The following is a 14,088-nucleotide window of genomic DNA, read 5'->3' as shown; positions in this document are numbered from 1 at the left end:
AGACGCCCCCACTCCGTTTGAACACGAAGATGCAGATGAATTATTAGCGAACTTGTCTTCAAGATACAACAGAGTCCAATTTTATCACAATTGTATATTTTCTCAAAATTTATACTATTTTGAGAAAATCTATCACACAGAATCTCGGATACACGAATGCCTCTTTTTTGTAGAAAGTTGGAATTATATTATTTTAACAGAATTGATCTCTATAAATATAAAATAATTTCAAAAGTTACATCCATTCGTAAATAGATTAAGAAACTCAATAGGTATGAAATCTATTGGAACCACTAGGCACCTATTCGGATCAAAGAGTCCGTTAAGCACCTTGTGGGCCCCTTCGACACCTTTTGGGTCGGTATTGGTGCCTATCCAAATTTGGACGGCCCTCATTTATTTTTAATTTCTCTCTCTCTCTCTCTCTCTCTCTCTCTCTCTCTCTCTCTCTATCTCTCTCTCTTCTTATATATATATATAAATAAAAAAGAATTATTAAAATTTTCATATAGCTAAAAGCCATTAGGAGCTCACAAAGGGAGAGTTTTGGGAATAAAGAAAGAGTTGAGAATAAATTCTTATTTATAGGTATAAAAATTCCTCCAAAAAATTTAGAAAACAATGTAGAATTTACAAATTATTTGAAAAAAGAGCCAAAAAAGTACTTTTACAATTTTCAATTCATGTGAAAAGATATCAACTAATAGAAATGTTCTAAATAAAAGAATACTTATTTTTTACTTTAACCAAAAAGTACAAACTAAATTAATTTTATTTGAATCAATTATAAATAAATATTAATCAATATTTATTAATATTTATTTTAACAATCCCCCACTTGATTAAAAAAATAATTAATTGAATAGAGGCAAACTGGATGTGTATCTGAATGATCATAATAAGTATAACTATAGGTACTTAACGGTTTCAACCTTTGACTTGTATATATAATTCAAAGTTTATAAGATATTTAAGTAACTTATAGCTTTGAACTTTAATTCTATGTAATAAATTAGAATTATATATATATATCTTGATTTTCCTGAGTATTTTAGAGAGAGGATCAATTCACTATTTAAAATAGTTAAACTTTTATACTCATATAGGTGAATTTGTTATAGGTATTTTTATAACTTCTTTAACACCAAGCTTAAGATATCCTACAAATTCATTAAGAATTTAACTCATCCTCTTCACATTATAAAATATGTGCATTAAATAACATCATAGGGATATAAAGCATCGATGAAGAAATTAAATCCCCTATTTTGACATCTGGTCTCGACAATTTTTAAAGAGAGATTTACCAAGTCGTGAGCGAATTTTATCGTGAGGAAATCACACACTCCAGGGGATACAAAGAGAGTTCCACAAGCTTCTAAACTCATAAGTGATGTGCAATGATGGTTCCATTGTAAGAGGAAGTTAGAAAAAAACACAGAGGATGGGTTACCTCTTTGTTAACACAATAGAGAGAGAGAGAGAGATGGGTTACCTCTTGACCTCTTCATTTTCCGACGAGGAGGCGAGGTGACAAGGTGAGGTGAGTGAAGGAGACGAATGACGGCGGTTAGGTTTTCTCTAACTGGAAGAAGAAGAGAGAAATAAAGAAGAACAAAAATTTTATTTTTAAATAATTAAATATATATATTATGTTAGATATAAAATTGGTTCGGTTTTCGGATTGGCTCGGTTCTATTATATCCCTAATCCGGAATCGAACTAAATCAATCGGATTTTTTTTTCCCGATCCGTACCCGAACCAAATCATGCTCAATTCAATTCGAACTAATCCAATCAAAAAGCTTTAGATTGGTTCAGTTCTCGGTTTATCCAATCCAATGTGCACCCCTACTAATATTCGTACAAAACCGTATTTTACTCTCTTGGAATAAAAACACCCAATCAGGAGGGACCCACCCATTAGACTTTGACTTTAAACTCATCTTCTTCCTTGCTGGGTTGCATCTAGAGCTCATCTTATTTATTTAACTTTAAAACCCTAAAACTCTGCACTCCCAATCAAACCCAACTATTATTTTTTATTTCTTCCTTTTCTTTTCTGCTTCTTTCAAATCTTTGAACTTTTCTGTTTATGTTTGTTTATGTGTGTGTTTTTATTGTCAAAAGCATTCGATACTAGAAAAATAAGAGTAAGAGAATGGTGATGACGAAGAAGAGTGGCAGCAATGGTTTCTCCAAACCTGACAGAAAGACACTGGAGAAAAATAGGAGAATGCGAATGAAAGGTCTTTCTTTGGAGCTATTCTCCCTTATTCCTCCCAAACAAAACACTTCCTTTTAGGTACTCTCTCTCTCTGTCTCTGTCTGTCTCTCTCTCTCTCTCTCTCTCTCTCTGTCTCTCTCTCTCTCTCGCACACCACACACACACACACACACACATTTATTACTTCCTTGAACTCTGAAAAATTCTCTCTATGGTAGATGCTTTTTCATGGTTCAAAGTTCAAACAGCTTTTTTTCTTCTTTCCAATTCTCTCTGAAGACTAATGCGAAAAATTTCAGAGATTCTCCATTGGGCTTCTTTGTTGGTTGGACCAAACATGACTATGAACTTAATTACAGTCTCAAAGAAGTTTGTTAACAAAATCTAATCCTTAGCTTACTCAGGATATAAAAAAAATTCTCTATGAGAATACGAACATGTATATGATCTGCTTCGTGAGTTAGTATTAATAAATGAAAATTTTATTTTGAAAGGAAAAAAAAATTACTTATAAGAATTAAACGTACATAAACCTAGCCAATAAAATTATACTCGATAGGATGATTATTACATGAACCCTAGCCAATAGGATTTTTTAAGATGAAAAACAAACTTATAAGAATTAAACGTACATAAAAATCGGTGACTGGTGATTCATACACTTGTGAGACGAATTTGTCGTAATTACAATTCTGGCTAACTGTTTATTTTAATTCCCAAAAGGTGAACGTGCAAAATTGCAGGTTTTTCAAGTGATGAGATCAAAATGAACCAGTGAGATTGTCACTTTAAAACTGCGAAATTGTCACTTTAAAAACTAGGATATCATTCTTCATGTTTTGGCAATTAAAATGAATAGTGAACCCGAATCGTAATTTCGTCAAATAGATAGTAATTGTGTAGCTTCCTCTTCAAATTCGTCGGTCGTTCCCCTGACACAAAGATCGAGTCTTTGAGAAATTTGTCTGAGTAGAGTTTTGATAGATGAAGATTTCTTTTTGGAAGATAAGCTGGGGGTTAGGCAGATCCCCGACCAGCTATATTAAATTAACAAAAGAACATTACATTCTCAAGAAAGGTTGCCCAGAGGCGTCCCTCTCAATAATTTTACACAAATCCCTAGACAAAGGGGGGGACTATTGAATTAGATTAGAAGACAGCATAAATGAAGCTAGGTGATCAGCAACTCGGTTGGCCTCTCTGTAGGTGTACCCGTAATTATGCCATTGGAACTTGATCGCTATGGTTTTGATAGTATGCACTATGTCTTTGACCGTCCAAGGGACCTCCCACTTGCCTAATAAGTAGTTTATAGCAATGAGAGAGTCGGCAGTAATGATGAGCCTCTGTAGGTTCAAATTGATCGCCATTTGCACCCCTTCTTTAATGGCTTGGAGCTCGTGGTGGAGAACTGATACCCCCTGCCCTTTTCCAACCATGACTCTGATTACTCTTCCTGTGTGGTTTTAATTTATTACAAGTGGTATTTGTGTATACATTTTTTGGAATCTTTGGTACTTATGCGTATATTTTCTTAAGGGGTCTTCTATTTCTAGGGATTTCTGTTTTGAGAAGTTTCAAATGTTTTAGTAACTCTCATTTATATTAATAGAGATCTCTAAGATTGTAAAACTTATGAAAAAATAGTGATTGTGCTTCATTATTTCCATGACCATAGGCTCAATGCCGAACTACTTAAATCCTTGTGTTTTGCGCAATTATGTTATCTTTGCTATTTCAATTGTTTCATGCTTCTCTAATATGTTTCAGAAAGTACTCACACTGCCTGATCAATTGGATCATGCCACTAATTATATAAAGAATTTACGCGAAAGAATAGAAGGATTGAAGGCAAGGAAGGAATTTGGGATTATGACCAATCGAGATTCAAGTGAAATTGGTCTGACATTGCCAATTCTTGAATTAAAAGACTTGGGTTCAAATTTTGAGGTGATTTTAATAAGTGGGTTGAACAAGAAATTCAAGTTATATGAAGTTATTAGTATCCTTGAGGCAGAAGGTGCTCAAGTTGTGAATGCTAACTTATTTACTTTGGGCGATAAGATTTTTCACACAATCTATGCTCAGGTAATTACTAATTTCATCTTTGTTTGTTTAAGAGTACTAATAAATTCAAGCTTAAACTAACAAAGCTTGGTTCAATTTGATGTTTTGTAGGAAGTAAGTTCTCGAATTGGGGTGGAGCTTTCAAGTATACGTGGAAGCTTGGAGAAATTGGCTTACTGAACTTTGCAAGGAGGAAGAAAAAAGACTACTTCGTTGGCCATGAGTATTAATATTTAAACTAATAAGATATTCTTAAATAACTACGTAGTCATTGGGATTGGATTATGATCCACCAATTAATGGTTTTCCTATGGAAATTTAAAGCACCAATTAATGGGCTCTTGCCCTCTTCCTTCTCTTTTTAATATAAAATTTCTTGCTTAGAAATATAATTAATTAATTAATTAATGCACAAGTTAATGGTTTTCACCAATTGATTTCCATGTCAATTTAAATCAGGTTGGGAATAGAAACATTGCGTCATCCTAAATATTAATATAATTAACCAAAGGGTAATGATTAGTTTTTTTTTGTGTGTGTGTGTGTTTCGTTATTGTAAAAATTCAGGAGTGTTGATGATATGACTCCCCCACATGGCATACTAAATTGACCGCATATCACCATAAATTTGTGCAGCTGTGTATCCCAATAAAGGAAATCTATGGCTTTGGCACACCCCACGTCAGGGGCACTACGTCATAAAGGGTAGAAGGCGACTGTATTTTGGGGGAAAAATGACGGCTTTAAGCCGTCGTTTTAAGCTATAGTTTCCAATAGTCGCTAATTAGACTCTCTTGACTCACTCCGTTTCATTTGACTATCTTTCTCTTACTCACTCACACTCTCTCACTCGACTCTGTCTGTCTCCTCGCTCTCACTCGACTCACAAAATCAATTGGAGTTTTTTTTTTGTTGGAAAGTAAATCGATCAGAGTTTTGTTTTTTTTGGAAGTAAATCGATTGGAGTTTTTTTGTTTTGGAAAGTAAATTGATCGAAAGATATTCGCTCGATCTCTCACTCATAGAATCTTTGATTTTGAATCTATGGTCAGACGCAATTAGATTTCAATTTGAGAGTTTTAGGACATAATCGATTAGAGTTTGATCGAAAGATCTTCTCTCGATCTCTTACTCACAAAATCTCAGATTTTGAATCTATCAGATTTCAATTTGGGAGTTTTAGGGCTTTGTTCGATCTCCCCCTCTCTAATCATTTTAACCGATCTTTCAGATTGGAAGCGACTTTCTGCTAGGCTTGTGATCGAATCTTCAGGTATGTGAAAGCTTTTGATCAAATTTTAGATTTTCCTTCATTATTTTAGGGTTTTGTCTGATCCCCCTTTCCTAATCATTTTAAATTATCTTCGTTGATGGCTACTTAGGAGAATATTGAGATCACTCATATTAAAGGATTGATAAATTCAATATCTTGATTTAGCTTTTTAGGATAACTTATAATAAGCATATCACAATGCTTGGTTTTAATGAATTGGTGAAGAACAAATTTTTTTTTAGTATAGTTCTATTAAATTCTTTCTAGAGTCGTATTTTTGTTCTAGCGTTAGTACGTTCGCATTTGGTTTTGAAGATTATTTGATTGTGTTTTATGGAAGAATTTAAACAATAGAACAAGTCCTCTGTTTGATGGACATGACCTCAATCTAACACTAATAGTGAATGAGAACATGGGAAATAGCCCATATATATATGGTGTTTCTTTGGGTAATGTGAGGGACTCTATGAATTAGAGTATTTCCTTCATACTTATTTTGGTTGGTATGTTTAATGTGGTTATCGGCGATGATCGTTACGGGATTTATGACTCATAACTTCATTTCCAAGTTATAGCAGGTATTATATTACCTTAAAGAACATAATAAGAATTAGTTTATTTACTTCACAATGTTTGGGATTTTTCTTTTCAAATGCTTCTTTTTTATTACTATAATATAATTCAAACAAGTTGTTTGTTTGCATATTTTGATAACGTTTACAGTTTTATCTCATTCATAAGAGATTTCCTTCAACGTAATAGAAATTTATTTTTTAGTACAGATTATAACGAGGCTTTGTTGTTTCTATATATAATGCATCATATTTACATGTTTCAAAAATATATGATTTTGACTGGTCGATTCATCATCATTTATGCTTTATCCCTACTATTGGTAGTCGGAAACATGATATGATTTCTCCGTTCAGCTCAATTTAAAGCCATATCTTTGGTAATTCTGTGAGTTTTCATGTCATTTCTTACTACATCAATCCACTTCAATTTTGGTCTTCATGTCACCCTTTCAAAACCCTCAACTTGAAGCAAAACACTCAGTGGTGTTAACACTGGATTTTAGTTTGCATGCCCAAATCACTATTGGCCGGTTTTTATTTCCCTTAGGAGCTATTTCCAGACCCCATAAGAAATTTTTTATCAAAGAAGTTTGCACTTTTTGTTCGCATATCGAGTTTTATTTTTGTATGACTTGTTCAAAGCTCAAACCTTATAATGAAGATGCTTGTGAGATAACATATTCATAAATATTGATTGATTTGTTTGAGAACATAAGTTGATATCCATTTCTGAGTGTTTTATTTTTTGATTGAGCCATATCTAAATGTTTGTGTTCTCTTTTGGAACACATTTCGGAGTGTCATTTTTGCCGCAAAATACAGTCGCCTTCTACATTTGATGTTGAGATTGGCATTGAAATGATAGTTTACATTTTTATGTTTTGATATTTGACATAATACAGATCAATTTGTGACATCATTGTAATTATAATTCAAGAAATTTCAATTTAGTTTATTCATGCTCTCTAATTGTGAAAATTGGATTCTTGTATGTTTGAACCAAGAGATTCCTGAATTATTTTATTTTACTATGTTATTCACTCTTTCTATGTATGATATATAAGGGTCTTGATGCCTTAAAATTCCAATTACCTTGATAATTCTCTTTCTCTTTTGCTTCCTTTCTTTTAAAAATTTCAAGTGGACTCTGTTTACATGCTGGATTTAGACAGTCTTGATTTCAATGTTAAGGTAATTTTGATGCTTACTCCATATGTCTTCTTACATTTTTTCTACAATTACTTGGGGAAATGACCCAAATTTCTCATTATCCACAGTTTATTTATTTCATTTTGTAATTAATGTTATTCTTTTAGTTTTTTGATGAATGATTGAAACCAAAGATGACCATATAGGGATACTAATAGGATACTAGAATGGAAAACTATGGTACATTTAGTTTAGAAATATTTGGAGATGAAAATATCATTAAGTTCTCCATTACTAATCATATTAATTGAATGTTTCGGTTGATGAATCTCGTAGTTTAGTTCATTTCTTGTACAAAATTTTTGAACCACTATTTGGACTGAATGTAATGATCCCATTTTTAAATTAGAAATCAAAAAAAAAAAAAAAAAATGACTGTCCTAGACATTCGTTTATTGCACATTATGACGTAGTGGGGAGTTGATTGAGTATGCCATGTGGAGGAGTCATTTTAGCATTAGTCTATTCTAATATCCAATGAACTCTTGAAAAATTAATAGAAGTACTTAGAAAATTTCTACCCAAATGGATATAAATTCGGACTATACCGAGATCACTACAAGGTAATATTAAACCATATTCTACATAATTTCATATTAATATGCACATCATAATATACAAATATTAAGTACTGGATTTATATATGTATATGCAAGTCTATATTTCTATTTTTTAATAATGTATGAATAAACTTCTTATCTATTGCTAAATGAGGGTGCTGATATATTTTTGGCTAAGCATGCAATTAATTTTCTTTCATTTATAATTAATGAATAATATTATGTGTAATTACCTTCTTTTTTATGATGAGGGTGTCCGGACCTGTAGGCCTATGTGTAATTTACCTTTCCTACAACTAATGTGTCATTTTTATTATTTTTACAAATTTGATCATTGTTCTTAAATGTTCCCAAAGAATAGAACAATTCAATCAAAATTTACTATTTAGTAGAATATTTTCAAAGAAATATTTCATTTTTACAATTGAAATTAACTTTTCACAAGAATATTTCACGAAACAAATAGTGATTGTCATGAAAAGAAAATGCATATCAGTTGAAAACTCCAAAAGTGGGGGAGGGAAATGGGAAGTTAGTGGAAGAGAAAAATGAAAGTAGCTAGAAATCAATGTGAATAAGGAGAGAAGAGATTACACAAGAGAGTTTGTGAGCGCCCCATGACTAGTGCTGTCGGGCATGACCATAGGCCTATGGATTGGGCAAAGCCCAGATACGGTGTCCCCCGGTCCTCTATCTAGGGGGATATCCGGGTCAAACCAAAAAAAAAAAGCAAAAAAGAAGACTGCGAGTGTTCTGGGTCGATTTGAATAATCAACAAATCATTCCATGAATAAAGTTTAAAGTGCCAAAAAAAAAAAATCTTAAATCTCACCGTTACTTAACTTAAAAGATCAAAAACCCTAAAACTGGACTAATCCTCACCAAACAACTTTGATTTTTCATTTTGACCTATCTTTCCATCGATGGAATGGACTCCATGTGACATCTTAAAAGGGGTGGAGAGGATCAGATGACTGGTTCAGTTTGATCAATAGCTGATTTGGTCCATTGAAAACATGCATCTTCATCAGATGCACCTACGTACCTATTATTAAAGAAAATAATATCCTTAAATGAAGGGTTTTGGGGAATATATCACAACGTGAAAAAAAAAAAAAAAACTCATCTTTGATGTCCCAAGACCATCAGATTTTTCATTATCGAAACCTTTTCTTTTATGGGTTGAAACCGTCAAATTAATTGAAGATGGGAGAAATTCAACGGCTCTAAGTTGTAAAATATGGGGTAGATAAAAAATTTCAACAAGCCTGGACTGTCAAAATTTAATTTCTAAAATTTGTGGTTCTTGGCCCGTTGAATTTTCTAATTTTCATGTAGTGTATCTAGATATATTCCAATGAAATTGATGGTTAAATATGTGCTGATCCCAAGAAAATCTCTTCTCATCGTGTCTGTCTTGTCTCCATACCGGCTCTCTCTAAACGTCATCAAGTGATGTAACATGATTATAAACTAGAAAAATGCTTAAGTAATATTAAAACGTACATTGATTCTCACATCGTTGACAAGGATGTATGTACTAATAAAACCATAGATGCTTTTCATTGAGATACAAGCGAAAAACATCTATGATTATGTGTGCACCTCCACATCAGCAATGTGAGAATTGATGTACATTTCAATGCTATTCTTGCATGACTCTTCTAAATTTTACCAAGTGTGGGTTTTTTCCTCTTATATTTTAATAAGTTAAAAGAGTCGTGCTGGAGTGACCTCAACATTGTACCTCACATGACACATCTTGACGTGAAAGCGTGTAGGAAGCATAGATACTTTTTATGAAATTGAAAAGCATTTATGGTTCTACACACTTTCACATCAAGCAAGATGTCTGAAGTGAGGTACAATCGTGAGGTCACTTTAGCTTAAGTCTTAAGTTAAGACACATTTTTGTGGTGCTACAACTCCCAATCATAAAGCAGTAAGGTATTGGTGCACTAATAAAATAGGCTGTACAGTTTAAATCCTCCGGAAGTGTGGTACATTTTTTTCTTTTAGGGGAGAAAAACTTGTGTGTGGGCTCCACAGAAGACTAATAGTTGAGTTTTTTCTGCTTTTGTTTTTTTACCCTAAATCCTTCAGACGCTGGACTTAATATTATAATGGTACCCCATTCACCATTCAAGACCGACAGTTTGGAACGCTGACCTTTTCGTCACAATTGTTAGTCTTGATAAAAATGACTTGCCAGGTGGCATATACAAATGATTCCATGAGGTGGATAAGTTCGGTAATCCTAACTATGTATGCATTGGGATACATATTTCCTTCGGGATACATATTTTTATGGGGAAGTGCAATTGTGTATCCCAAGGCATATAGATCCAGATCCATATTCATGGTATCCGAACTTATCATGTCATGAAGTCGATTGAGTATGCCACCTGACAAGTCATATTATCACAATTCTAATTAGTAACACAAATAATCAGAATACTCTTAACCAGGCGTATTAATGGGTTGGTTCCTAAAGAACTTAGAATTAAAACCATCATATTTATTCAGTTTTGAATTTTTATCTTAATTGAAGGTTTTCCAAATGAATGGCTACTGAATGCCTATGAATCTTTGAAATTTAAAATTAAAATTAAACGGTGACAAATAATTACTTTTAAGGTTTTTTTTTTATCAAAAAGTTTTTAGAATGTTGTCCTCTACATCCCTATGGCATCAGATAATGCTTTTGGATTCCAAAAGGTGATCTTAATGACCCTTTGTAAGATTGAAATCTTAAAAAGTTAGTAAGATTAGTCTTACTTTTAATTCATCCTTATATACTTTAAAATTAGAAAAAAATACCCTTTCAACTCTCTCTCTTGTTGCAAGACTAAAGGAGCTTATGAAACTCAAATTTTCTATTTTAGATGAAATCAAATTTGTCTTTTAACTTTATAAAAATTAAAATAAATTTTTATATAAGATATTAATAAGTCATTTCTTTTCTTCTTTACGGGTTCCAGACTCGTAGGCTCAACTAACAAGGATGAGATAACTGACGTCTTCAAGCATCATATCTCATCCAAATCCCCCGGATACATGCATTACCCCACAAACCACACATATTTAGTATGGATAAATACCTTTGAATAGCCAACGAGGAAGTTTGAACTCAGGCGTCTTTCAAAACAAAGTTAATTAAGATTTATAAAGAAATTAGTTAAAGAACTAGAGTAACAATTTCATCAAACTCTAAAGTTGATAACATAAAAGTGAAGGCTATTGAAACTAATTTTCACTCTACAAAGGACCCTCGAAAGTTCATTTTGTCTGTCACAATGGGTTCTTCGCTTGAATTCCGTAATTAACTTTAAAAAGTAAAGTTTGAGGAGAGTTATTGGAACTTTAGGGGAATTTCTGTGAATAATACTTGGGTTTGAAGTCTACCCATAGAAAAACACTTTTAAAAATCATAGATTGGGGACTTCAAAGGTTGAAATCAATCTTAGACACTTTAATTGGTGGACCCTATGGCGTGGGGGACAAGAATTCTGCCCTGAATATTGACTAGGATATATTGCATATTTCTTTTACTGGTCATTGCCTACCCATATAGTTGATTAGAAGTCACAAAATTTGGGGCAATTAGAATTATTGATCTTGTTTAACACTTTGCTGACGAGGAATTGTGTACAGAAACATAGATGCTTTTCATCGAAGTATGAGTGAAAAACATCTATGATTGTGCATCTATCCCCACGTTATTAAAGTGTGAATTGTGGTCACTCCAGAACGACTCATTATGTGAGCATATTTTTAACCTACTCAAACTCCTCTTCAATCCATGTATCGTTTTCAACCTCTTCTTAACCTCATCTAGAAAATCTTTCATTTTTCTCAGTCCTCTTGAATTCATAGTCATAGAAGATATCATTCTCTTGTTTTATAAACCATTGTCCATGTTTATTGACAAAGGACTAGAAATTCATTTTGAACCTGTCTCCACAACCATTGAGTTCAAATTACAAAAGGCTAATGTATTATTCAATGACGGACTTTTGGCACACGCGCTTGATGCACGCTGACGTTGAAGCACATAACTTATTAAAAAAAAAAAAAAGAGAGAGAAAATTTCTCTCTCATCATGCCCATTCTCATCCACATATTTATTTTTTTTAGATTTCAAATCTTAAAAAAGATTGGTAGGCCCCCAAAAATATTCATATTCAAAAAAAAAAAAAAATTAAAAACAATCGTTTTTCGAACTTGATTCAAGGTGCTCAAAACAGATGGCTACCGAGCACCAAAATTTGAAAATAAAATTCAACGGTGAAAAATAAATTTTTTTTTTTCTAATAAGTTATGTGCTTCCACGTCAGGATGCGTCAAGTGGTTGCACCAAATTATCAGCACTTTTTGCATTTTCATGACAAAATTTCCCTTCTTTACGGCAATCATTGAGTACAAACATTGTTACAATATTTTAAAATATAATAATTTCAAACGGATCAGTATGACATTGTTTATTTTTTTTAGTTTTTTAAAATATAATAATCCCCGTTTCTTCTCTTTTTTTTCTCTTTAGTCTTTTCTGTATCTCTTAATACTAAAAAGACTTAACATAGTTAGTTCCCATCTAATTTTACTTTTTTCAACTAGTCATGAATATATTCTTTTGGAAAATGAAATACTAAAAATGAGAAGAAAAAAAATATGGTCACAACAAGAAAAAATGTCCATATTCAATGGTCCAAGGCCGTTGAATTTCATCAAATTCGATGGACCAAGGCGTCAAATTTTTTATTATAGAATTTATTTATTTTTTAATAGGCAAAAACCGTCAAATTAATGGTGAATGGGAGAAATTCAACGGCTCTAAGCCATCGAATCTAGTGAACATAAAAAATTCAACTTTCCTTGCCTGTCGAAATTCGATTTCTAAAATTCGAGGGCCTTGACCAATCAAATTTTCCTGTAGAATTTTCCAATTTTCACATAGTGGGTGAAACTCTTTTTTTATTTTTTATTTATGCTATTTGAGAACCTTATTCAAAAAATAAAAGAAGAAAGGTAACCTAACTAGATTTTGGACATTTAATGTTAGAATCATACTGCAGTGACCTCAAGATTGGACCTCATATCACACATCTTGGCGTGAAAGTGGGCAAGAACCATAGATGCTCTTTCAATCCTATCTCGAGGAAAAGCATCTATAGTTCCCATCATAGTAACAAAGTTTGGATTCGACAATTATTGGGTGAGTGTTCAATTCAGATAAATTCGGGAAAGCTTCGTAAATAAAATCGGAAATTTTTTGGAGATTATACAAAATATTGTATAGGATTTCTTACTAAAACCTATCATCTTCAACCACATTCTAAATCGTATCTTCTTCTTGATGTTTGAATGTTGAAAAATCTAAAATTTTGGAGGTGAAGGGTACAAGTATTACAATAATTTATGATTAATTGAGGAATTAATCACCCTTGACCTTCTGTGAAGAAGTTATTTCTTTTTTTTTCTTTCTTTTTTTTTTTTTACGTGAAATATAGATTTTATGTACAATTGAACTCCAATGTTAGCCCTACTAATGGTAACACCCAAAACGAACTCTAGCGTTGGGAAAGCTCTGTAGCCAAACATAACCTTTGGTACATCAGAGTACATGTTAGCCGGCCAGGGGAAAAAAAACTTTCAGAAGTTGCACTTTTGCAGTTCAAATCATAATATTTTTCATAAAGTTACCCTGAATGCAATCCAAGGATGATACCATCGCAGCTTACATACTTCATTCACTCTTGTCCCACATTTCCTTCCATAATAGGGGTTGGGGTTGAAGAGGACAAAAGGGTCATCTTTGTTTGTGGGGTGGGTGCAAAGAGGGGAAAACAAATCTTTGTGATGCTGACACTTCTGGAGGGATACCCTTTCACATTTGCAACAAGGGAATCAGGATGGGTTATATATAATAAGCACAGAGGGGCATCAACGGAAAAAATGTTAACCAATTCACAAGAAGATTAAAATCTCCTTTTCAGTCTATGATATATGATTTCTTCTACAATTATAGAAAATCTAGGAAAAATACCAAAGAAACAATAGAGAGAAATTACTTGATGCAAATAAAATACCTCATTTTGCCACTTGTCATGCCTTAGACTTCAAAGAGTGAGCTTACTATTCTTTCTTAATTTCAAAGATTAGCATCCTCCACATCTT

General features: G+C 32.7%; 1 protein-coding gene across 1 annotated transcript; it reads left to right on the top strand.

Annotated features, from left to right (window-relative positions):
• The first annotated feature begins 3,910 nt into the window (after positions 1-3,910).
• On the top strand, positions 3,911-4,474 carry LOC147398874 (transcription factor bHLH167-like). Its single transcript, XM_086446772.1, has 2 exons — positions 3,911-4,315; positions 4,406-4,474. The coding sequence occupies exons 1-2, from the start codon at positions 3,911-3,913 to the stop codon at positions 4,472-4,474; spliced, it is 474 nt and encodes a 157-aa protein (XP_086302898.1).
• Positions 4,475-14,088: the final 9,614 nt, after the last annotated feature.

Source organism: Akebia trifoliata, chromosome 7 (genome assembly GCF_017979445.1).
Source record: "Akebia trifoliata isolate Shusen 1 chromosome 7, ASM1797944v1, whole genome shotgun sequence".
Taxonomy (NCBI): Eukaryota; Viridiplantae; Streptophyta; class Magnoliopsida; order Ranunculales; family Lardizabalaceae; genus Akebia; species Akebia trifoliata.
Note: the sequence above shows the minus strand (reverse complement) of the source record. Positions and strands in the feature narration are given on the sequence as shown.

What these genes read in the sequence shown, in the direction of transcription:
- LOC147398874 (XM_086446772.1), top strand. Translation starts at nt 3,911, where the DNA reads ATGCCGAACTACTTAAATCCTTGTGTTTTGCGCAATTATGTTATCTTT. An exon ending in TTCACACAATCTATGCTCAG is followed by an intron (nt 4,316 to 4,405) that starts GTAATTACTAAT and finishes GATGTTTTGTAG; the next exon opens with GAAGTAAGTTCTCGAATTGG.